This window comes from Pseudophryne corroboree, chromosome 6 (genome assembly GCF_028390025.1).
Source record: "Pseudophryne corroboree isolate aPseCor3 chromosome 6, aPseCor3.hap2, whole genome shotgun sequence".
Taxonomy (NCBI): domain Eukaryota; kingdom Metazoa; phylum Chordata; class Amphibia; order Anura; family Myobatrachidae; genus Pseudophryne; species Pseudophryne corroboree.
Window position 1 is genome coordinate 805,336,031 of NC_086449.1, and position 22,296 is coordinate 805,358,326.

General features: G+C 51.8%; 1 protein-coding gene across 2 annotated transcripts in view; it reads left to right on the forward strand.

Moving 5' to 3' along the window:
• Positions 1-22,296, forward strand: part of CREB3L2 (cAMP responsive element binding protein 3 like 2) — a 115,083-nt gene that overhangs the window by 84,899 nt on the left and 7,888 nt on the right. For both annotated transcript variants that reach the window (XM_063928981.1, XM_063928982.1), the window contains exons 3-11: positions 129-295; positions 593-680; positions 821-1,008; positions 3,230-3,376; positions 4,081-4,139; positions 4,441-4,509; positions 4,836-4,935; positions 5,787-5,907; positions 5,989-6,202. In XM_063928981.1, the coding sequence (XP_063785051.1) occupies positions 129-295; positions 593-680; positions 821-1,008; positions 3,230-3,376; positions 4,081-4,139; positions 4,441-4,509; positions 4,836-4,935; positions 5,787-5,907; positions 5,989-6,202 (1,153 nt within the window). The remainder of the gene's footprint in view (positions 1-128; positions 296-592; positions 681-820; positions 1,009-3,229; positions 3,377-4,080; positions 4,140-4,440; positions 4,510-4,835; positions 4,936-5,786; positions 5,908-5,988; positions 6,203-22,296) is intronic.

Sequence of the window (22,296 nt, forward strand, 5' to 3'; positions counted from 1 at the left end):
GTGTGAAGACACTGAGTGCACGCCCTGTCAGTCACCTTTATCCTTGTCCCAAATAAATATCTATTGTCAAATAACAAAGCAAAACTTCACTCCCATCTTTCTGATCTTATAACGTTTTCCCTCCACAGGGGATCTCGCAGGTGATGACTGGTGCCTGGGAGGACGGCTCACGCCAACCAAAATCAAGATGGAAGTCCCTGTTGAGGAGACACCGGGCCTTGCCCCTTCTGTCACCTTGACAGCCAGCACAGTAACCACGCCGCTAGAGGTGGAAGCGCTGCCAGTGCCGGAACAGGTAAGATTCACCTCCCATATGTATGTACACAGCACCTGCAAATAAGGTGCAATATCTCCACAGCTTTGCCTCTTGCTGGTTGCTGTCAGGTAAACGCGTAAAGTTATGGCGCTGTCTAAGATGTCTGACAAAGAATTACTGTAATCCTACAATAATTACATATCCGGAGAGCTCCTTCCCATTTGTCACTGCTCCGTTGTAATGTCACCGGTCTGAGGACGGATGAGTAACTGCGTGGATGTAATTGGTGCACAGATCTTCCAGTGACGTATAATAGGTTATTTCCTTTCCTTCCAGCATAAGCCTCTGACCCCAAAGTCCCTCCCCCAAATCAAGCTGGAGCCCCACGAAGTGGATCAGTTCCTGAACTTGTGCCCAAAAGAAGGTAGGTGTGCCTCCCTTGCCCCCCAGTACCTGATGTGAGATGATGTGAGGCGTGGTCGTGCTTGGTTGTTACGGGTAAATGTTGTCTGTAGTTGTGTTTCTTTGTCTTGGTAACCATTGTGCTTTTGTCCCCTCATCCAGCTGCCTCCTCTGATAGCCTGCAACTGCCCCCTACTCCTCCCAGCAGCCATGGGAGCGACTCTGAGGGAGGTCAGAGCCCCAGCCGGTCCCTACCACCATCCAGCCCCATCCAGTCACAGTCCGGAGGCAAAGTGACCGCTCGCAACCCCTCTGCGCTCTCAAACTCGCCCCTGCTGACTGCTCCGCATGTAAGTCTCTCTTCTTAGGTCAAGCGGCTCACTGTCTACTGCTGTCCTGCCAATGGGTCACTATATATAGCTTGTCTCCCATCATGCATGTATAGCTGGAAACTTCACTGATCACCTTTTAGTTGGGGCTCCCTGTAGCACATTATGGGTAGCACAGTGGCTAGTATTACTATCTCACATCATTGGAGTCATGGCTTCAATTCCTGAGTTTGTATGTTCTTCCTATGTTGGTGTAGGTTCCCCCAGGTAATTTCCTCCCGCGCTGTGAAAGCATATAGGAACGTTAATTGGCTTTGTGCGGAGTGCACACGGCAGTTTTAGATCATGGAAGAGATGTATCAACGCTCAGAGAGAGATAAAAGGGGGCATTTACTAAGCAGTGATAAGAGCGGAGAAGTGAGCCAGTGGAGAAGTTGCCCATGGCAACCAATCGGCACTGAAGTAACATCTATAATTTGCATACTGTAAAATGATACAGAGCTGCTGATTGGTTGATGGGGCAACTTCTCCACTGGCTCACTTCTCCACTGGCTCACTTCTCCGCTCTTATCACTGCTTAGTAAATGTCCCCTAAAGTACCAACCAATCAGCTCTGTCGTTTTTCAAACACAACCTGTAACATGGCAGTAAGGAGCTGATTGGTTGGTACTTTATCTTCCTCCACATTATCTCTCTCCGGGGTTTGATACATTTCCCCCTATATCTCTCTGAGCTTTGATAAATCTCCCCCTTTTCTCCGGTTGTGGAGAGACCCAACAACACGAAAGCTGGTCGGGACGGTCTCCCAGCTATAGAAGTAATTCCCAAAGTACTGCTCTTGGGAAGAGGGGTTAAGTACAGGTTTAAGTGGGAAAGTCTCTTTTTATAACGGGTGTAAGTAGTAGAAATCTGCTGTAACCCATAGCAACCAACATAGTGTGTACTCATATTATAACTCGTACTATATTGAGGAAAGACAACATCCGGTTGCTATGGGTTATCACCACGTTACTAAGTAACCGTTCTACAACTGTAATACATTAGATCCTTGCCCCAGCGATAAGCTGTTGTAGAGGAATTCCTCGTAGGCTGGAGAATGATTTTCAGTCTGTTCTGCAGCAGCTAACGGAGATTCTGTGTCATTGTGCAGCATATACACCCATTGCCTCATCGCAGGCACAATGCTACTATTCATCACCAACACTGACTCACACTTCCACAGGCAGCCGGGCACTTAAACACATTCCCCTGCAAATATTAATGTACATGCATGGTATTCTGTGAGCGTATGTCTTAATATGGCGGTGTACATAGCTCCTAGATGTAAACGCTTTCACATCAAATAAATCCTGTAAGTCCATTAATGCAGTTGGTTTTAATGGTTTAGAAAACAGCCCCCTGTGTGTATGCAATAGTATACGGATTTACTGTATATATAGTGTCAGTGTAACAGGACATGCTCGGATAAAAAGAGCAAACGCCGCCACCTACAGACAATGTGCGGTATTGCGCCGAATCTCTGGTTGTTGTTTTTTTAAACTAAGGGTATTTTATATATTTACTGTATCTGTGCTACAAAACGAAGTAACAGGAGATTAACGAAACTAAAGTTATTGTACATACAGTTGGAATTTTGTGTAGTTTTTTTTTTGTTTTGATAGAATTTCTGTCTTTGTTGAAGCAGTCGGCCTCTGCTTGCTTTGCTGGAATCCTTTTTGGTCATTCGTGCTTCTAACAAGCGTCCTGAGGCCGCTCCTCCATCCCCTTGCCTCATGCTTTGAACATCTCGGCTTTGCTTGCATACTGCCATCAGGCTACCTCCCGTTTGCTTGCACCTCGTGTCATCTTTTTGTCGACCCTTCCCACTAGATTGTTAGCTCTTCAGAGCAGGGCCCTCTTTCCTCTTGTTATCTAAGCCCTCCTCTCGACACATTTCACTCGCAGCTCTCTCCTACTCAGAGACCATCTTTACCCGCTTTCTCTCCTGCTGGTAAAGGCTCATCTCTATCTATGGCCCCGAGTAGTACAGTGATCCCTCCCTCACTACTTACATCTAAGCTGTATTATGTATGAGAATTGTGGTGCTCTTTGTTACCTGTACTCTCTGTTATTTATTTACTGTAATTATAAGTTTTGTCTCCCTGTACTGTCCTTTGTACGGCGCTGTGAAACACTTGTAGCGCCTTATAAATAAAATGTAGTAGTAATAATAATAATAATAATAATATATAATTTTCTACAGAAACTGCAAGGAACTGGTCCCCTGATCCTGACCGATGAAGAAAAAAGGACACTGGTTGCTGAAGGATACCCCATCCCCACAAAACTGCCCCTCACGAAAGCGGAAGAGAAGGCGCTGAAGAAGATCCGCAGGAAGATCAAAAACAAGGTGCGGAGATGAGGTCCCTTGGTGGGTCTGTCATTAGTCCACGTCGCGCACAAGCAGATCTTTAGTCCAGCTCTCTCTCACACACATGACCGATGTGCATTCTAAAATCCATTCCTGATGTATCTAGTAAAAGTTGCGGGTGGGCACACATACAAACCCACTACAATTGATGTATTTGGTAAAAGTTGCGGGAGGGCACACATACAAACCCACTACAATTGATGTATTTGGTAAAAGTTGCGGGAGGGCACACATACAAACCCACTACAATTGATGTATTTGGTAAAAGTTGCGGGAGGGCACACATACAAACCCACTACAATTGATGTATTTGGTAAAAGTTGCGGGAGGGCACACATACAAACTCACTACAATTGATGTATTTGGTAAAAGTTGCGGGAGGGCACACATACAAACCCACTACAATTGATGTATTTGGTAAAAGTTGCGGGAGGGCACACCTACAAACCCACTACAATTGATGCATTTGGTTAAAGTGTGACCGACATAGCACTAATCAGTCATTTGTATATAGGTTTTACCATTTAATCATTAAATAACCCACATAAAAGTATGGCAGTATTCTGTATGGCGTTAGTTATGTTGCTAATACTCCCTGCATTTACTAGCAAACAAGTTCTGTAATGTCAGGTCAGGGTAATCCAGCCGTACTGAGATCACTCAATACCTGTATATCTCTCCAGATCTCTGCCCAGGAAAGCCGCAGGAAGAAGAAAGAATATATGGACAGCCTGGAGAAAAGGTAAATATGTACCCAGGCCTGTCTTACCATGAATTAATCCATCGAGCATGAAGAACTTCCAGTTTTATCCTTTTATTGTTGCCTTTGGCATATTATGCAAATGAGGGGAAAGTCAATCTGCAGGCAGTCTGGTAGATCAGTAACACAGGCCCTTGCCCCTGTAGCTTTGGGAAGAGTTGTTCTTGGCTCACATCTGTGTCTAACAAAGGTTCGGAGGGATTCCTGTTAGAGATATTGGTGACGCCAGTCTGGCTCTGTGTGAGGGCGACTGATGTGTAAATTTGTCGTCTTTCTGATGCAGGGTTGAGAACTGTTCCTCCGAAAACAGCGACCTGCGGAAAAAGGTGGAAGTCTTGGAAACCACTAACAGGTGAGACGATTATTCAGTCTTCTTTTTTATTGTAGCACAAACCCTCGTCACAAGAACTTGTTTTATGTATTCCAATTTCCAAACTGTATTTTCTTTCCAGTGTGTATTTATCTGTTACATACAGTGAATTCTGCAATTGCTGATGGCTTATTCAGCAACGTATGTGCCGTAACAACCAGACACCTTGATCTAGACCTGTGCAAGCAAAAACTTTGTGTCCTTGAAGCTAGTTTTTGGCTGCTAGATGATAAACCTACCAGTACTTCCCTGTAATTAGTATATATGCAGGGGGAGTGGACCTCATTTCCACCTCTTTCTATCCGCAGAACACTCCTGCAGCAGTTACAGCGTCTCCAGGCAATGGTGGCCGGCAAGGTTTCCCGCTCGTACAAAGTCGCAAGTACCCAAACCGGCACCTGTCTCATGGTGAGTGTTGGTTTTCTGGTTTCAGTCCGTTATATCATGTCCATGTTACCTATGCATAGCTGAGGCAGACATTCTGCAGGCTGAGATGACATTCAGCATATCTGGTCGTTAGGAACTAGTGACATCACTGAGGAATGAGCCACTTTCTCTAACCCAGATCTTGTGTGCACCCACCTGTTCACTATGGAGAGTTGGGCTCGGTACACGTACATGAAAGACGTCTATTTGTCATAATGAAGTCTTTCTAACCTTTGATTTCTTTAAAGGATTAGTTTACGCTGATGCTCTCCTCACTGTGGTGTCGGTTACATTGTGTACCCATTTATCTGTACCGTTCTACATATCACGTAACCAGAGCTGCCCAGGGCTCAGCATATCATTGTACTCTGGTTTCTGCATCGCTCTTTGGCCCTCATTCCGAGTTGTTCGCTCGCTAGCTGCTTTTAGCAGCATTGCACACGCTAGGCCGCCGCCCTCTGGGAGTGAATCTTAGCTTAGCAGAATTGCGAACGAAAGATTCGCAAAATAGCGAAAAGAAATTTCTTAGCAGTTTCTGAGTAGTTCCAGTTCCTGGTTTGACGTCACAAACACGCCCAGCCGCAGGAGCTGCGCTTGCTGGGAGCTACTCCTGAATAGGCCCCTTAGATGTTATACAGTTATTACACAGTGGGGCAGTTGTATGAGCCAATCAGCTCCTATCTGTCATTTTTCAAACACAGCCTGTAACATGGCAGTTAAAAGCTGATTGGCTGATTCTTTATCTCTCTCCAAGGCTAAGGTCGTAGACCCCTATGAGAGGTGAATTATCCTTTATTTCCCCCACTAATCTCTTGCCTCTTGTGCTCCCCCAGGTGGTGGTACTGTGCTTTGCAGTTTTTTTTGGTAGCTTCACCCAGACCTTTGACCCTTACCCATCAGCGACGAGGACAGTGCAAGAGCACTCGCTGCCAGAATCCTATGCAGCATCGATAGGTGAGTGAGAGCACGGCATGCAATACGTGCACCCTACAAGCTGTGTATCGATCGGTCACTGACGGCAACGTTCTCTCCTAGTGCGGTCCAGAAATCTCCTCATCTTCGAGGAACATCATGGGTGGGAAGAGCTCCATAGCTCCGCGGTGACCGTGGACACCCGCGACATCTGGGAGAGGGCCACAGAAATGATCTCTCAGCAGCATGCGGCGGCACTGGAGGAGCTCAGCCGCTCCCAGGAGAAATCACACATGCCTTCTAATGACAGCAGCCGGGACGGTGCACTGCGGCACAGGTGAGGGATGCAGGCTACATAGAGCTTAGCGGTAGAGGTGCAGCACAGGTGAGAGATGCAGGCTACATAGAGCTTAGTGGTAGAGGTGCGGCACAGGTGAGAGATGCAGGCTACATAGAGCTTAGTGGTAGAGGTGCAGCACAGGTGAGAGATGCAGGCTACATAGAGCTTAGTGGGAGAGGTGTGGCACAGGTGAGAGATGCAGGCTACATAGAGCTTAGTGGGAGAGGTGTGGCACAGGTGAGAGATGCAGGCTACATAGAGCTTAGTGGTAGAGGTGCAGCACAGGTGAGAGATGCAGGCTACATAGAGCTTAGTGGTAGAGGTGCAGCACAGGTGAGAGATGCAGGCTACATAGAGCTTAGTGGTAGAGGTACGGCACAGGTGAGAGATGCAGGCTACATAGAGCTTAGTGGGAGAGGTGCGGCACAGGTGAGAGATGCAGGCTACATAGAGCTTAGTGGGAGAGGTACGGCACGGGTGAGGGATGCAGGCTACATAGAGCTTAGTGGTAGAGGTGCAGTACAGGTGAGAGATGCAGGCTACATAGAGCTTTGTGGGAGAGGTACAGCACAGGTGAGAGATGCAGGCTACATAGAGCTTAGTGGTAGAGGTGCGGCACAGGTGAGATGCAGGCTACATAGAGCTTAGTGGGAGAGGTGTGGCACAGGTGAGAGATGCAGGCTACATAGAGCTTAGTGGGAGAGGTACAGTACAGGTGAGAGATGCAGGCTACATAGAGCTTAGTGGTAGAGGTACAGCACAGGTGAGAGATGCAGGCTACATAGAGCTTAGTGGGAGAGGTGCGGCACAGGTGAGAGATGCAGGCTACATAGAGCTTAGTGGGAGAGGTGCAGTACGGGTGAGAGATACAGGCTACATAGAGCTTAGTGGGAGAGGTGCAGTACAGGTGAGAGATACAGGCTACATAGAGCTTAGTGGTAGAGGTGCAGCACAGGTGAGAGATACAGGCTACATAGCTTAGTGGTAGAGGTGCAGTACAGGTGAGAGATGCAGGCTACATAGAGCTTAGTGGGAGAGGTGCGGCACAGGTGAGAGATGCAGGCTACATAGAGCTTAGTGGGAGAGGTGCGGCACAGGTGAGAGATGCAGGCTACATAGAGCTTAGTGGGAGAGGTGCGGCACAGGTGAGAGATGCAGGCTACATAGAGCTTAGTGGTGGTAGAGGTGCAGTACAGGTGAGAGATGCAGGCTAAATAGAGCTTAGTGGTAGAGGTACAGCACAGGTGAGAGATGCAGGCTACATAGAGCTTAGTGGTAGAGGTACAGCACAGGTGAGAGATGCAGGCTACATAGAGCTTAGTGGTAGAGGTACAGCACAGGGGAGAGATGCAGGCTACATAGAGCTTAGTGGTAGAGGTGCGGCACAGGTGAGAGATGCAGGCTACATAGAGCTTAGTGGTAGAGGTGCAGTACAGGTGAGAGATGCAGGCTACATAGAGCTTAGTGGTGGTAGAGGTGCAGTACAGGTGAGAGATGCAGGCTACATAGAGCTTAGTGGTAGAGGTACAGCACAGGTGAGAGATGCAGGCTACATAGAGCTTAGTGGGAGAGGTGCGGCACAGGTGAGAGATGCAGGCTACATAGAGCTTAGTGGGAGAGGTGCGGCACAGGTGAGAGATGCAGGCTACATAGAGCTTAGTGGTAGAGGTACAGCACAGGTGAGAGATGCAGGCTACATAGAGCTTAGTGGGAGAGGTGCGGCACAGGTGAGAGATGCAGGCTACATAGAGCTTAGTGGTAGAGGTGCGGCACAGGTGAGAGATGCAGGCTACATAGAGCTTAGTGGGAGAGGTGCGGCACAGGTGAGAGATGCAGGCTACATAGAGCTTAGTGGGAAAGGTACGGCACAGGTGAGGGATGCAGGCTACATAGAGATTAGTGGGAGAGGTGCAGTACAGGTGAGAGATGCAGGCTACATAGAGCTTAGTGGTAGAGGTACAGCACAGGGGAGAGATGCAGGCTACATAGAGCTTAGTGGTAGAGGTACAGCACAGGTGAGAGATGCAGGCTACATAGAGCTTAGTGGTAGAGGTACAGCACAGGGGAGAGATGCAGGCTACATAGAGCTTAGTGGTAGAGGTGCGGCACAGGTGAGAGATGCAGGCTACATAGAGCTTAGTGGTAGAGGTGCAGTACAGGTGAGAGATGCAGGCTACATAGAGCTTAGTGGTGGTAGAGGTGCAGTACAGGTGAGAGAGGCAGGCTAAATAGAGCTTAGTGGTAGAGGTGCGGCACAGGTGAGAGATGCAGGCTACATAGAGCTTAGTGGGAGAGGTACAGTACAGGTGAGAGATGCAGGCTACATAGAGCTTAGTGGGAGAGGTACAGCACAGGTGAGAGATGCAGGCTACATAGAGCTTAGTGGGAGAGGTACAGTACAGGTGAGAGATGCAAGCTACATAGAGCTTAGTGGTGGTAGAGGTACAGCACAGGTGAGAGATGCAGGCTACATAGAGCTTAGTGGTAGAGGTACAGCACAGGTGAGAGATGCAGGCTACATAGAGCTTAGTGGTAGAGGTGCAGTACAGGTGAGAGATGCAGGCTACATAGAGCTTAGTGGTAGAGGTACAGCACAGGTGAGAGATGCAAGCTACATAGAGCTTAGTGGTAGAGGTACAGCACAGGTGAGAGATGCAGGCTACATAGAGCTTAGTGGTAGAGGTGCAGTACAGGTGAGAGATGCAGGCTACATAGAGCTTAGTGATAGAGGTGCAGTACAGGTGAGAGATGCATGCTACATAGAGCTTAGTGGGAGAGATGCAGGCTACATAGAGCTTAGTGGTAGAGGTGCAGTACAGGGGAGAGATGCAGGCTACATAGAGCTTAGTGGTAGAGGTGCAGTACAGGTGAGAGATGCAGGCTACATAGAGCTTAGTGGTAGAGGTGCAGTACAGGTGAGAGATGCAGGCTACATAGAGCTTAGTGGGAGAGGTGCGGCACAGGTGAGAGATGCAGGCTACATAGAGCTTAGTGGTAGAGGTGCAGTACAGGTGAGAGATGCAGGCTACATAGAGCTTAGTGGTGGTAGAGGTGCAGTACAGGTGAGAGATGCAGGCTAAATAGAGCTTAGTGGTAGAGGTGCGGCACAGGTGAGAGATGCAGGCTACATAGAGCTTAGTGGGAGAGGTACAGTACAGGTGAGAGATGCAGGCTACATAGAGCTTAGTGGGAGAGGTACAGCACAGGTGAGAGATGCAGGCTACATAGAGCTTAGTGGGAGAGGTACAGCACGGGTGAGAGATGCAGGCTACATAGAGCTTAGTGGTAGAAGTGCAGTACAGGTGAGAGATGCAGGCTACATAGAGCTTAGTGGTAGAGGTGCAGTACAGGTGAGAGATGCAGGCTACATAGAGCTTAGTGGTAGAGGTACAGCACGGGTGAGAGATGCAGGCTACATAGAGCTTAGTGGGAGAGGTACAGCACAGGTGAGAGATGCAGGCTACATAGAGCTTAGTGGGAGAGGTACAGCACAGGTGAGAGATGCAGGCTACATAGAGCTTAGTGGTAGAGGTGCAGTACAGGTGAGAGATGCAGGCTACATAGAGCTTAGTGGTAGAGGTGCAGTACAGGTGAGAGATGCAGGCTGCATAGAGCTTAGTGGGAGAGGTACAGTACAGGTGAGAGATGCAGGTTACATAGAGCTTAGTGGGAGAGGTACAGTACAGGTGAGAGATGCAGGCTACATAGAGCTTAGTGGTAGAGGTACAGCACAGGTGAGAGATGCAGGCTACATAGAGCTTAGTGGTAGAGGTACAGTACAGGTGAGAGATGCAAGCTACATAGAGCTTAGTGGTGGTAGAGGTACAGCACAGGTGAGAGATGCAGGCTACATAGAGCTTAGTGGTAGAGGTACAGCACAGGTGAGAGATGCAGGCTACATAGAGCTTAGTGGTAGAGGTGCAGTACAGGTGAGAGATGCAGGCTACATAGAGCTTAGTGGTAGAGGTACAGCACAGGTGAGAGATGCAAGCTACATAGAGCTTAGTGGTAGAGGTACAGCACAGGTGAGAGATGCAGGCTACATAGAGCTTAGTGGTAGAGGTGCAGTACAGGTGAGAGATGCAGGCTACATAGAGCTTAGTGATAGAGGTGCAGTACAGGTGAGAGATGCATGCTACATAGAGCTTAGTGGGAGAGATGCAGGCTACATAGAGCTTAGTGGTAGAGGTGCAGCACAGGTGAGAGATGCAGGCTACATAGAGCTTAGTGGGAGAGGTGCGGCACAGGTGAGAGATGCAGGCTACATAGAGCTTAGTGGGAGAGGTACAGCTCGGGTGAGAGATGCAGGCTACATAGAGCTTAGTGGGAGAGGTACAGCACGGGTGAGAGATGCAGGCTACATAGAGCTTAGTGGGAGAGGTACAGTACAGGTGAGAGATGCAGGCTACATAGAGCTTAGTGGTAGAGGTGCAGTACAGGTAAGAGATGCAGGCTACATAGAGCTTAGTGGTAGAGGTGCAGTACAGGTGAGAGATGCAGGCTGCATAGAGCTTAGTGGGAGAGGTACAGTACAGGTGAGAGATGCAGGTTACATAGAGCTTAGTGGGAGAGGTACAGTACAGGTGAGAGATGCAGGCTACATAGAGCTTAGTGGTAGAGGTACAGTACAGGTGAGAGATGCAGGCTACATAGAGCTTAGTGGTAGAGGTACAGCACAGGTGAGAGATGCAGGCTACATAGAGCTTAGTGGTAGAGGTACAGCACAGGTGAGAGATGCAGGCTACATAGAGCTTAGTGGTAGAGGTACAGCACAGGTGAGAGATGCAGGCTACATAGAGCTTAGTGGTAGAGGTACAGCACAGGTGAGAGATGCAGGCTACATAGAGCTTAGTGGTAGAGGTACAGCACAGGTGAGAGATGCAGGCTACATAGAGCTTAGTGGTAGAGGTGCAGTACAGGTGAGAGATGCAGGCTACATAGAGCTTAGTGGTAGAGGTACAGCACAGGTGAGAGATGCAAGCTACATAGAGCTTAGTGGTAGAGGTGCGGCACAGGTGAGAGATGCAGGCTACATAGAGCTTAGTGGGAGAGGTGCGGCACAGGTGAGAGATGCAGGCTACATAGAGCTTAGTGGGAGAGGTACAGCACGGGTGAGAGATGCAGGCTACATAGAGCTTAGTGGGAGAGGTACAGCACGGGTGAGAGATGCAGGCTACATAGAGCTTAGTGGGAGAGGTACAGTACAGGTGAGAGATGCAGGCTACATAGAGCTTAGTGGTAGAGGTGCAGTACAGGTAAGAGATGCAGGCTACATAGAGCTTAGTGGTAGAGGTGCAGTACAGGTGAGAGATGCAGGCTGCATAGAGCTTAGTGGGAGAGGTACAGTACAGGTGAGAGATGCAGGTTACATAGAGCTTAGTGGGAGAGGTACAGTACAGGTGAGAGATGCAGGCTACATAGAGCTTAGTGGTAGAGGTACAGTACAGGTGAGAGATGCAGGCTACATAGAGCTTAGTGGTAGAGGTACAGCACAGGTGAGAGATGCAGGCTACATAGAGCTTAGTGGTAGAGGTACAGCACAGGTGAGAGATGCAGGCTACATAGAGCTTAGTGGTAGAGGTACAGCACAGGTGAGAGATGCAGGCTACATAGAGCTTAGTGGTAGAGGTACAGTACAGGTGAGAGATGCAGGCTACATAGAGCTTAGTGGTAGAGGTACAGCACAGGTGAGAGATGCAGGCTACATAGAGCTTAGTGGTAGAGGTACAGCACAGGTGAGAGATGCAGGCTACATAGAGCTTAGTGGTAGAGGTACAGCACAGGTGAGAGATGCAGGCTACATAGAGCTTAGTGGTAGAGGTACAGCACAGGTGAGAGATGCAGGCTACATAGAGCTTAGTGGTAGAGGTGCAGTACAGGTGAGAGATGCAGGCTACATAGAGCTTAGTGGTAGAGGTACAGCACAGGTGAGAGATGCAAGCTACATAGAGCTTAGTGGTAGAGGTACAGCACAGGTGAGAGATGCAGGCTACATAGAGCTTAGTGGTAGAGGTGCAGTACAGGTGAGAGATGCAGGCTACATAGAGCTTAGTGATAGAGGTGCAGTACAGGTGAGAGATGCATGCTACATAGAGCTTAGTGGGAGAGATGCAGGCTACATAGAGCTTAGTGGTAGAGGTGCAGTACAGGGGAGAGATGCAGGCTACATAGAGCTTAGTGGTAGAGGTGCAGTACAGGTGAGAGATGCAGGCTACATAGAGCTTAGTGGTAGAGGTGCAGTACAGGTGAGAGATGCAGGCTACATAGAGCTTAGTGGGAGAGGTGCGGCACAGGTGAGAGATGCAGGCTACATAGAGCTTAGTGGTAGAGGTACAGTACAGGTGAGAGATGCAGGCTACATAGAGCTTAGTGGTAGAGGTGCAGTACAGGTGAGAGATGCAGGCTATATAGAGCTTAGTGGTAGAGGTGCAGTACAGGTGAGAGATGCAGGCTACATAGAGCTTAGTGGTAGAGGTGCAGTACAGGTGAGAGATGCAGGCTACATAGAGCTTAGTGGTAGAGGTACAGCACAGGTGAGAGATGCAGGCTACATAGAGCTTAGTGGTAGAGGTGCAGCACAGGTGAGAGATGCAGGCTACATAGAGCTTAGTGGTAGAGGTGCAGTACAGGTGAGAGATGCAGGCTACATAGAGCTTAGTGGGAGAGGTGCGGCACAGGTGAGAGATGCAGGCTACATAGAGCTTAGTGGGAGAGGTGTGGCACAGGTGAGGGATGCAGGCTACATAGAGCTTAGTGGGAGAGGTACAGCACAGGTGAGAGATGCAGGCTACATAGAGCTTAGTGGTAGAGGTACAGCACAGGTGAGAGATGCAGGCTACATAGAGCTTAGTGGGAGAGGTGCGGCACAGGTGGGAGATGCAGGCTACATAGAGCTTAGTGGTAGAGGTACAGCACAGGTGAGAGATGCAGGCTACATAGAGCTTAGTGGGAGAGGTGCGGCACAGGTGAGGGATGCAGGCTACATAGAGCTTAGTGGTAGAGGTGCAGTACAGGTGAGAGATGCAGGCTATATAGAGCTTAGTGGTAGAGGTGCAGTACAGGTGAGAGATGCAGGCTACATAGAGCTTAGTGGGAGAGGTGCGGCACAGGTGAGAGATGCAGGCTATATAGAGCTTAGTGGTAGAGGTGCAGTACAGGTGAGAGATGCAGGCTACATAGAGCTTAGTGGGAGAGGTGCGGCACAGGTGAGAGATGCAGGCTATATAGAGCTTAGTGGTAGAGGTGCAGTACAGGTGAGAGATGCAGGCTACATAGAGCTTAGTGGTAGAGGTGCAGTACAGGTGAGAGATGCAGGCTATATAGAGCTTAGTGGTAGAGGTGCAGTACAGGTGAGAGATGCAGGCTACATAGAGCTTAGTGGGAGAGGTGCGGCACAGGTGAGAGATGCAGGCTATATAGAGCTTAGTGGTAGAGGTGCAGTACAGGTGAGAGATGCAGGCTACATAGAGCTTAGTGGGAGAGGTGCGGCACAGGTGAGAGATGCAGGCTACATAGAGCTTAGTGGTAGAGGTGCAGTACAGGTGAGAGATGCAGGCTATATAGAGCTTAGTGGTAGAGGTGCAGTACAGGTGAGAGATGCAGGCTACATAGAGCTTAGTGGTAGAGGTGCGGCACAGGTGAGAGATGCAGGCTACATAGAGCTTGGTGGTAGAGGTGCGGCACAGGTGAGAGATGCAGGCTACATAGAGCTTGGTGGTAGAGGTACAGCACAGGTGAGAGATGCAGGCTATATAGAGCTTAGTGGTAGAGGTGCAGTACAGGTGAGAGATGCAGGCTACATAGAGCTTAGTGGTGGTAGAGGTACAGCACAGGTGAGAGATGCAGGCTACATAGAGCTTAGTGGGAGAGGTACAGCACGGGTGAGGGATGCAGGCTACATAGAGCTTAGTGGTAGAGGTGCAGCACAGGTGAGAGATGCAGGCTACATAGAGCTTAGTGGTAGAGGTGCAGCACAGGTGAGAGATACAGGCTACATAGAGCTTAGTGGTAGAGGTACAGCACAGGTGAGAGATACAGGCTACATAGAGCTTAGTGGTAGAGGTACAGCACAGGTGAGAGATGCAGGCTACATAGAGCTTAGTGGTAGAGGTGCAGTACAGGTGAGAGATGCAGGCTACATAGAGCTTAGTGGTAGAGGTGCAGTACAGCGGAGAGATGCAGGCTACATAGAGCTTAGTGGTGGTAGAGGTGCAGTACAGTTGAGAGATGCAGGCTACATAGAGCTTAGTGGTAGAGGTACAGCACAGGTGAGAGATACAGGCTACATAGAGCTTAGTGGTAGAGGTGCAGTACAGGTGAGAGATGCAGGCTACATAGAGCTTAGTGGGAGAGGTGCGGCACCGGTGAGAGATGCAGGCTACATAGAGCTTAGTGGTAGAGGTACAGCACAGGTGAGAGATACAGGCTACATAGAGCTTAGTGGTAGAGGTACAGCACAGGTGAGAGATGCAGGCTACATAGTGCTTAGTGGTAGAGGTGCAGTACAGGTGAGAGATGCAGGCTACATAGAGCTTAGTGGTAGAGGTGCAGTACAGCAGGGGTGAGGGTGCAGGTAACACAGAGCTTAGTGGGAGAGGTGCAGTTCTGCAGGGGTGAGGGTGCAGGTAACACAGAGCTTAGTGGGAGAGGTGCAGTACAGCAGGGGTGAGGACGCAGGTAATACAGTGCTTAGTGGGAGAGGTGCAGTACAGCAGGGGTGAGGGTGCAGGTAACACAGAGCTTAGTGGGAGAGGTGCAGTTCTGCAGGGGTGAGGGTGCAGGTAACACAGAGCTTCATGGGAGAGGTGCTGTACAGCAGGGGTGAGGACGCAGGTAATACAGTGCTTAGTGGGAGAGGTGCAGTATACCAGGGGTGAGGACGCAGGTAACACAGTCCTTAGTGGGAGAGGTGCGGTACAGGAGGGGTGAGGACGCAGGTAATACAGTGCTTAGTGGGAGAGGTGCGGTACAGCAGGGGTGAGGACGCAGGTAATACAGTGCTTAGTGGGAGAGGTGAGGTACAGCAGGGGTGAGGACGCAGGTAATACAGTGCTTAGTGGGAGAGGTGCGGTACAGGAGGGGTGAGGACGCAGGTAATACAGTGCTTAGTGGGAGAGGTGCGGTACAGCAGGGGTGAGGACGCAGGTAATACAGTGCTTAGTGGGAGAGGTGCGGTACAGCAGGGGTGAGGACGCAGGTAATACAGTGCTTAGAGGGAGAGGTGCAGTTCAGCAGGGGGAGGACGCAGGTAATACAGTGCTTAGTGGGAGAGGTGCAGTATACCAGGGGTGAGGACGCAGGTAACACAGAGCTTAGTGGGAGAGGTGCGGTACAGGAGGGGTGAGGACGCAGGTAATACAGTGCTTAGTGGGAGAGGTGCGGTACAGGAGGGGCGAGGACGCAGGTAATACAGTGCTTAGAGGGAGAGGTGCAGTACAGCAGGGGTGTGGACGCAGGTAACACAGAGCTTATTGGGAGAGGTGCGGTACAGGAGGGGTGAGGACGCAGGTAACACAGAGCTTAGTGGGAGAGGTGCGGTGAGGACGCAGGTAATACAGTGCTTAGTGGGAGAGGTGCGGTACAGCAGGGGTGAGGACGCAGGTAATACAGTGCTTAGTGGGAGAGGTGCGGTACAGGAGGGGTGAGGACGCAGGTAATACAGTGCTTAGTGGGAGAGGTGCGGTAGAGGAGCGGTGAGGACGCAGGTAATACAGTGCTTAGTGGGAGAGGTGCGGTACAGCAGGGGTGAGGACGCAGGTAATACAGTGCTTAGTGGGAGAGGTGCGGTACAGGAGGGGTGAGGACGCAGGTAATACAGTGCTTAGTGGGAGAGGTGCAGTACAGCAGGGGTGAGGACGCAGGTAATACAGTGCTTAGTGGGAGAGGTGCAGTATACCAGGGGTGAGGACGCAGGTAACACAGAGCTTAGTGGGAGAGGTGCGGTACTGGAGGGGCGAGGACGCAGGTAATACAGTGCTTAGTGGGAGAGGTGCGGTACAGGAGGGGTGAGGACGCAGGTAATACAGTGCTTAGTGGGAGAGGTGCGGTACAGGAGGGGCGAGGACGCAGGTAATACAGAGCTTAGTGGGAGAGGTGCGGTACAGGAGGGGTGAGGACGCAGGTAACACAGAGCTTAGTGGGAGAGGTGCGGTACAGGAGGGGTGTGGACGCAGGTAACACAGAGCTTATTGGGAGAGGTGCGGTACAGCAGGGGTGAGGACGCAGGTAATACAGTGCTTAGTGGGAGAGGTGCGGTACAGGAGGGGTGAGGACGCAGGTAATACAGTGCTTAGTGGGAGAGGTGCGGTACAGGAGGGGCGAGGACGCAGGTAATACAGTGCTTAGTGGGAGAGGTGCGGTGCAGGAGGGGTGAGGACGCAGGTAACACAGAGCTTAGTGGGAGAAGTGCGGTACAGGAGGGGTGTGGACGCAGGTAACACAGAGCTTATTGGGAGAGGTGCGGTACAGGAGGGGTGAGGACGCAGGTAATACAGTGCTTAGTGGGAGAGGTGCGGTACAGGAGGGGCGAGGACGCAGGTAATACAGTGCTTAGAGGGAGAGGTGCAGTACAGCAGGGGTGTGGACGCAGGTAACACAGCTTATTGGGAGAGGTGCGGTACAGGAGGGGTGAGGACGCAGGTAACACAGAGCTTAGTGGGAGAGGTGCGGTGAGGACGCAGGTAATACAGTGCTTAGTGGGAGAGGTGCGGTACAGCAGGGGTGAGGACGCAGGTAACACAGAGCTTAGTGTGAGAGGTGCGGTGAGGACGCAGGTAATACAGTGCTTAGTGGGAGAGGTGCGGTACAGGAGGGAGGGGTGAGGACGCAGGTAATACAGTGCTTAGTGGGAGAGGTGCGGTAGAGGAGCGGTGAGGACGCAGGTAATACAGTGCTTAGTGGGAGAGGTGCGGTACAGCAGGGGTGAGGACGCAGGTAATACAGTGCTTAGTGGGAGAGGTGCAGTACAGCAGGGGTGAGGACGCAGGTAATACAGTGCTTAGTGGGAGAGGTGCGGTACAGGAGGGGTGAGGACGCAGGTAATACAGTGCTTAGTGGGAGAGGTGCGGTAGAGGAGCGGTGAGGACGCAGGTAATACAGTGCTTAGTGGGAGAGGTGCGGTACAGCAGGGGTGAGGACGCAGGTAATACAGAGCTTAGTGGGAGAGGTGCGGTACAGCAGGGGTGAGGACGCAGGTAATACAGTGCTTAGTGGGAGAGGTGCAGTATACCAGGGGTGAGGACGCAGGTAATACAGTGCTTAGTGGGAGAGGTGCGGTACAGGAGGGGTGAGGACGCAGGTAATACAGTGCTTAGTGGGAGAGGTGCGGTACAGGAGGGGTGAGGACGCAGGTAATACAGTGCTTAGTGGGAGAGGTGCGGTACAGGAGGGGTGAGGACGCAGGTAATACAGTGCTTAGTGGGAGAGGTGCGGTAGAGGAGCGGTGAGGACGCAGGTAATACAGTGCTTAGTGGGAGAGGTGCGGTACAGGAGGGGTGAGGACGCAGGTAATACAGTGCTTAGTGGGAGAGGTGCAGTACAGCAGGGGTGAGGACGCAGGTAATACAGTGCTTAGTGGGAGAGGTGCAGTACAGGAGGGGTGAGAACGCAGGTAACACAGAGCTTAGTGGGAGAGGTGCGGTACAGGAGCGGTGAGGACGCAGGTAATACAGTGCTTAGTGGGAGAGGTGCGGTACAGGAGGGGTGAGGACGCAGGTAACACAGAGCTTAGTGGGAGAGGTGCGGTACAGGAGCGGTGAGGACGCAGGTAATACAGTGCTTAGTGGGAGAGGTGCGGTACAGGAGGGGTGAGGACGCAGGTAATACAGTGCTTAGTGGGAGAGGTGCAGTACAGCAGGGGTGAGGACGCAGGTAATACAGTGCTTAGTGGGAGAGGTGCAGTATACCAGGGGTGAGGACGCAGGTAACACAGAGCTTAGTGGGAGAAGTGCGGTACAGGAGCGGTGAGGACGCAGGTAATACAGAGCTTAGTGGGAGAGGTGCGGTACAGGAGGGGTGAGGACGCAGGTAACACAGTGCTTAGTGGGAGAGGTGCGGTACAGGAGGGGTGAGGACGCAGGTAATACAGTGCTTAGTGGGAGAGGTGCGGTACAGGAGCGGTGAGGACGCAGGTAATACAGTGCTTAGTGGGAGAGGTGCGGTACAGCAGGGGTGAGGACGCAGGTAATACAGTGCTTAGTGGGAGAGGTGCGGTACAGGAGGGGTGAGGACGCAGGTAATACAGTGCTTAGTGGGAGAGGTGCGGTACAGGAGGGGTGAGGACGCATGTAATATAGTGCTTAGTGGGAGAGGTGCGGTACAGGAGGGGTGAGGACGCAGGTAATACAGTGCTTAGTGGGAGGGGTGAGGACGCAGGTAATACAGTGCTTAGTGGGAGAGGTGCAGTACAGGAGGGGTGAGGACGCAGGTAATACAGTGCTTAGTGGGAGAGGTGCAGTACAGCAGGGGTGAAGACGCAGGTAATACAGTGCTTAGTGGGAGAGGGTCAGTACAGCAGGGGTGAGGACGCAGGTAATACAGTGTTTAGTGGGAGAGGTGCAGTACAGCAGGGGTGAAGACGCAGGTAATACAGAGCTTAGTGGGAGAGGTGCGGTACAGGAGGGGTGAGGACGCAGGTAATACAGTGCTTAGTGGGAGAGGTGCAGTATACCAGGGGTGAGGACGCAGGTAACACAGTCCTTAGTGGGAGAGGTGCGGTACAGGAGCGGTGAGGACGCAGGTAATACAGTGCTTAGTGGGAGAGGTGCGGTACAGCAGGGGTGAGGACGCAGGTAATACAGTGCTTATTGGGAGAGGTGCGGTACAGGAGGGGTGAGGACGCAGGTAATACAGTGCTTAGTGGGAGAGGTGCGGTACAGGAGGGGTGAGGACGCATGTAATACAGTGCTTAGTGGGAGAGGTGCGGTACAGGAGGGGTGAGGACGCAGGTAATACAGTGCTTAGTGGGAGAGGTGCAGTACAGCAGGGGTGAAGACGCAGGTAATACAGAGCTTAGTGGGAGAGGTGCGGTACAGGAGGGGTGAGGACGCAGGTAATACAGTGCTTAGTGGGAGAGGTGCGGTACAGGAGGGGTGAGGACGCAGGTAATACAGTGCTTAGTGGGAGAGGTGCAGTACAGCAGGGGTGAAGACGCAGGTAATACAGAGCTTAGTGGGAGAGGTGCGGTACAGGAGGGGTGAGGACGCAGGTAATACAGTGCTTAGTGGGAGAGGTGCAGTATACCAGGGGTGAGGACGCAGGTAACACAGTCCTTAGTGGGAGAGGTGCGGTACAGGAGGGGTGAGGACGCAGGTAATACAGTGCTTAGTGGGAGAGGTGCAGTACAGCAGGGGTGAGGACGCAGGTAACACAGAGCTTAGTGGGAGAGGTGCAGTATACCAGGGGTGAGGACGCAGGTAACACAGAGCTTAGTGGGAGAGGTGCGGTACAGGAGGGGTGAGGACGCAGGTAATACAGTGCTTAGTGGGAGAGGTGCGGTACAGGAGGGGTGAGGACGCATGTAATATAGTGCTTAGTGGGAGAGGTGCGGTACAGGAGGGGTGAGGACGCATGTAATATAGTGCTTAGTGGGAGAGGTGCAGTACAGGAGGGGTGAGGACGCAGGTAATACAGTGCTTAGTGGGAGAGGTGCGGTACAGGAGGGGTGAGGACGCAGGTAATACAGTGCTTAGTGGGAGAGGTGCGGTACAGCAGGGGTGAGGACGCAGGTAACACAGAGCTTAGTGGGAGAGGTGCGGTACAGGAGGGGTGAGGACGCAGGTAACACAGAGCTTAGTGGGAGAGGTGCGGTACAGGAGCGGTGAGGACGCAGGTAATACAGTGCTTAGTGGGAGAGGTGCGGTACAGCAGGGGTGAGGACGCAGGTAATACAGTGCTTAGTGGGAGAGGTGCGGTACAGGAGGGGTGAGGACGCAGGTAATACAGTGCTTAGTGGGAGAGGTGCGGTACAGGAGGGGTGAGGACGCATGTAATATAGTGCTTAGTGGGAGAGGTGCGGTACAGGAGGGGTGAGGACGCAGGTAATACAGTGCTTAGTGGGAGGGGTGAGGACGCAGGTAATACAGTGCTTAGTGGGAGAGGTGCGGTACAGCAGGGGTGAGGACGCAGGTAATACAGTGCTTAGTGGGAGAGGTGCAGTACAGCAGGGGTAAGGACGCAGGTAATACAGTGCTTAGTGGGAGAGGTGCGGTACAGGAGGGGTGAGGACGCAGGTAATACAGTGCTTAGTGGGAGGGGTGAGGACGCAGGTAATACAGTGCATAGTGGGAGAGGTGCGGTACAGCAGGGGTAAGGACGCAGGTAATACAGTGCTTAGTGGGAGAGGTGCGGTACAGGAGAGGTGAGGACGCAGGTAATACAGTGCTTAGTGGGAGAGGTGCAGTATACCAGGGGTGAGGACGCAGGTAATACAGTGCTTAGTGGGAGAGGTGCAGTACAGCAGGGGTGAAGACGCAGGTAATACAGAGCTTAGTGGGAGAGGTGCGGTACAGGAGGGGTGAGGACGCAGGTAATACAGTGCTTAGTGGGAGAGGTGCAGTATACCAGGGGTGAGGACGCAGGTAACACAGTCCTTAGTGGGAGAGGTGCGGTACAGGAGCGGTGAGGACGCAGGTAATACAGTGCTTAGTGGGAGAGGTGCGGTACAGGAGGGGTGAGGACGCAGGTAATACAGTGCTTAGTGGGAGAGGTGCGGTACAGGAGGGGTGAGGACGCAGGTAATACAGTGCTTAGTGGGAGAGGTGCGGTACAGGAGGGGTGAGGACGCATGTAATACAGTGCTTAGTGGGAGAGGTGCGGTACAGGAGGGGTGAGGACGCAGGTAATACAGTGCTTAGTGGGAGAGGTGCGGTACAGGAGGGGTGAGGACGCAGGTAATACAGTGCTTAGTGGGAGGGGTGAGGACGCAGGTAATACAGAGCTTAGTGGGAGAGGTGCGGTACAGGAGGGGTGAGGACGCAGGTAATACAGTGCTTAGTGGGAGGGGTGAGGACGCAGGTAACACAGAGCTTAGTGGGAGAGGTGCAGTACAGGAGGGGTGAGGACGCAGGTAACACAGTCCTTAGTGGGAGAGGTGCGGTACAGGAGGGGTGAGGACGCAGGTAATACAGTGCTTAGTGGGAGAGGTGCAGTATACCAGGGGTGAGGACGCAGGTAACACAGAGCTTACTGGGAGAGGTGCGGTACAGGAGCGGTGAGGACGCAGGTAATACAGTGCTTAGTGGGAGAGGTGCGGTACAGGAGGGTGAGGACGGAGGTAATACAGTGCTTAGTGGGAGAGGTGCGGTACAGCAGGGGTGAGGACGCAGGTAATACAGTGCTTAGTGGGAGAGGTGCGGTACAGGAGGGTGAGGACGCAGGTAATACAGTGCTTAGTGGGAGGGGTGAGGACGCAGGTAATACAGTGCTTAGTGGGAGAGGTGCAGTACAGCAGGGGTGAGGACGCAGGTAACACAGAGCTTAGTGGGAGAGGTGCAGTATACCAGGGGTGAGGACGCAGGTAACACAGAGCTTAGTGGGAGAGGTGCGGTACAGGAGGGGTGAGGATGCAGGTAATACAGTGCTTAGTGGGAGAGGTGCGGTACAGGAGGGTGAGGACGCAGGTAATACAGTGCTTAGTGGGAGAGGTGCAGTACAGCAGGGGTGAAGACGCAGGTAATACAGAGCTTAGTGGGAGAGGTGCGGTACAGGAGGGGTGAGGACGCAGGTAATACAGTGCTTAGTGGGAGAGGTGCAGTATACCAGGGGTGAGGACGCAGGTAATACAATGCTTAGTGGGAGAGGTGCAGTATACCAGGGGTGAGGACGCAGGTAACACAGAGCTTAGTGGGAGAGGTGCGGTACAGGAGGGGTGAGGACGCAGGTAATACAGTGCTTAGTGGGAGAGGTGCGGTACAGGAGGGGTGAGGACGCAGGTAATACAGTGCTTAGTGGGAGAGGTGCAGTACAGGAGGGGTGAGGACGCAGGTAATACAGTGCTTAGTGGGAGAGGTGCAGTATACCAGGGGTGAGGACGCAGGTAATACAATGCTTAGTGGGAGAGGTGCAGTATACCAGGGGTGAGGACGCAGGTAACA